At 51.3% G+C, this 2,265-nt stretch overlaps 1 protein-coding gene across 1 annotated transcript in view; it reads right to left on the bottom strand.

Annotated features, from left to right (window-relative positions):
• Window positions 1-2,265, bottom strand: part of LOC103780571 (coatomer subunit gamma-2) — a 10,414-nt gene that overhangs the window by 7,297 nt on the left and 852 nt on the right. Inside the window, exons 2-4 of the mRNA XM_008948261.1 lie at window positions 858-933; window positions 629-721; window positions 219-305 (exon numbers count right to left, since the gene is read on the bottom strand). Coding sequence (XP_008946509.1) covers window positions 219-305; window positions 629-721; window positions 858-933 — 256 coding nt within the window. The remainder of the gene's footprint in view (window positions 1-218; window positions 306-628; window positions 722-857; window positions 934-2,265) is intronic.

Raw genomic sequence — 2,265 nt, 5'->3', positions numbered from 1 at the left:
AGAGGTTAATTTAGAATTAATTAAGAATCTTGCACAGGATCACAGAGATTTTGTGAGAGTTGAGCCATCCCTCAAGTCACAATTCTTGTTTTTAAAAGAATAAGGGGAAAAAGGAAAACTTTTTTATGGTTTCTACTTTTTCTAGGGTTATTTGAAGAACTCACAGAACACCATTAAATTGCTTAGAGCTTCCTGGGGGCAACCACCTTCAGACATACCTGCACCATGATGTTGTCCCCAGAAGCTGCTTCTTGAGCTTCATTGATCCACCGTTTGACTACGTCGTAACTGATCTTCATCATATGCTGGAAGAAGCCACACATTGAGTCAGCAGACAAAGTTAACAGCAGAAGCACATTTTTAAGGGCATGGATTTGGCTCCTCAAGAGTCACTGATGTTATTTCTTCCACAGAAGAGGTTGTTTCTGCTTACTCTCCTACTGAGAAGCAGACTGAAGCAAAGGAAACTCTATTGCTATTTTCTGTTTTCCCACCAGGAGATGAAGAAGAGTCATCTCAAAGGAAAAGAAGATGAAGAGAGAACAAACCAGAGCTACAAACACAGCAGATGATCCTCCCCAGCCACAACACAAGGCAGAGCTTTACAAGGATCTGCTGCTTTACTTACTAAGGAAGACACCAGTGCAGAACTGGAGACACTGGGGACTTTGTCCACGATGGCTTGCTTCATGTATCGCTCGATGGCCTGCAGCATTGTACCCTGCCAAAGGCACAGAGAAAAGAGTGGCTCCCTTGGAGGCAGAGCCTAAAAACAGCTTGGCAGGGAGCAGCTGCTCTGCTTTGAACCCCTCCTCACCCACCACCCCTCCCACAGCAGGGACCTGAGCTGTACTCACATCAGTGATCCTGCAGAGCGCGCGGATGGCGGGGCCCCGGTACACGTCCTCCTTCCCTGTCATGTCCTTGGTCAGGCTGCAAGCACAGAGCCACTCTGCTGGGAGAGAGCTCCAGCACCCTGGAGTCCAACCCTGCCCCCAGCACTGCCAGCTCCCCACTGCCCCGTGTCCCTCACCCCACATCTCCACGGCTTGGAAGCCCCTCCAGGGGTGGGGACTCCACCACTGCCCTGGGCAGCCTGGCACAGGCCTCCACAGCCCTCCAGGGCAAGAAATTGTTCCTCAGGGACAACTGAAACCTCCCCTGGGGCAACTTGAGGCCCTTTCCTCTTGGCCTGTCCCTTGTCCCTTGGGAGCAGAGCCCGACCCCCCCCTGGCTCCAGGCTCCTGTCAGGAGCTGTGCAGAGCCAGAAGGTCTCCCCTAAGCCTCCTTTGCTCCAGGCTCAGCTCCCCCAGCTCCCTCAGCTGCTCCTCCCCACACTTGGGCTCTAGACCCTGCCCCAGCAGCTCCGTTGCCCTGCGCTGCCCACGCTCCAGCCCCTCAAGGGCCTTCTGGGAGGGAGGGGCCCAAAACTGCCCCCAGGATTGGAGGGGCAGCCTCCCCAGTGCCCAGCCCAGGGGGACGATCCCTGCCCTGCTCCTGCTGGCCACACCAGTGCTGGCCCAAGCCAGGATGCTGGTGGCCTCCTTGGCTACCTGGGCACAGGCTGCCTCATGATCAAAGACACCTTGCTAACATTTCTTCCATATCCTGCTGTCTTGGCCCATTTGTGATGTTCATCCCACCTCATTTAGCTTTTTTTCCAGCTGTTACCAAATAACTGCTAAGCTCAAGTACTGGCTAGCAGCAAGTTAACAGCTTCCTGAAAGTTTCCACAGATCTGATGCTGTTAATACAGACCATTACAGAAAGCACAGTCCATAATATTGCTCTGCCATAGGCCTGGTTTATCTAGCTCAGCCATTCTCCTCCTTCATGTTGTTCTTCTTTCTACCACAGGAAATTTTGAGTTAGACAATGGCAAAGTTTAGTGTGCTGAACAGCTTTAAAATAATATAAATTAAACCAGTCCTTTAGCAGACACCACAAACCAAATTTTTTGCTCTTTCAACAGCAGTAATGGCTATTCTGTAATCTAAAACATTGACAGGTCAGTCAAAAGATGGAACTGAGCTTTGCTCTGCTCTTCCCTGTTCACCATGAGCCACAAATGTGCCCTCATGGCCCAGAAGGCAAATGATGTTCTGGGATGCATGAAGAAGAGTGTGGCCTTCAGGTCAAAGGAGGTTCTCCTCCTCCTCTACTCTGCCCTAGTGAGTCCACCTTGGGAGTATTAGGTCCAGTTTGGGCTCCACAGTTCAAAAGACACAAGGAATTACTGGAGAGAGTCCAGTGGAGGCTGTGAAG

This window comes from Merops nubicus, unplaced genomic scaffold (assembly GCF_000691845.1).
Source record: "Merops nubicus isolate BGI_N331 unplaced genomic scaffold, ASM69184v1 scaffold21229, whole genome shotgun sequence".
NCBI classification, from domain to species: Eukaryota; Metazoa; Chordata; class Aves; order Coraciiformes; family Meropidae; genus Merops; species Merops nubicus.
This window is presented reverse-complemented; position numbering and strand designations above follow the sequence as displayed.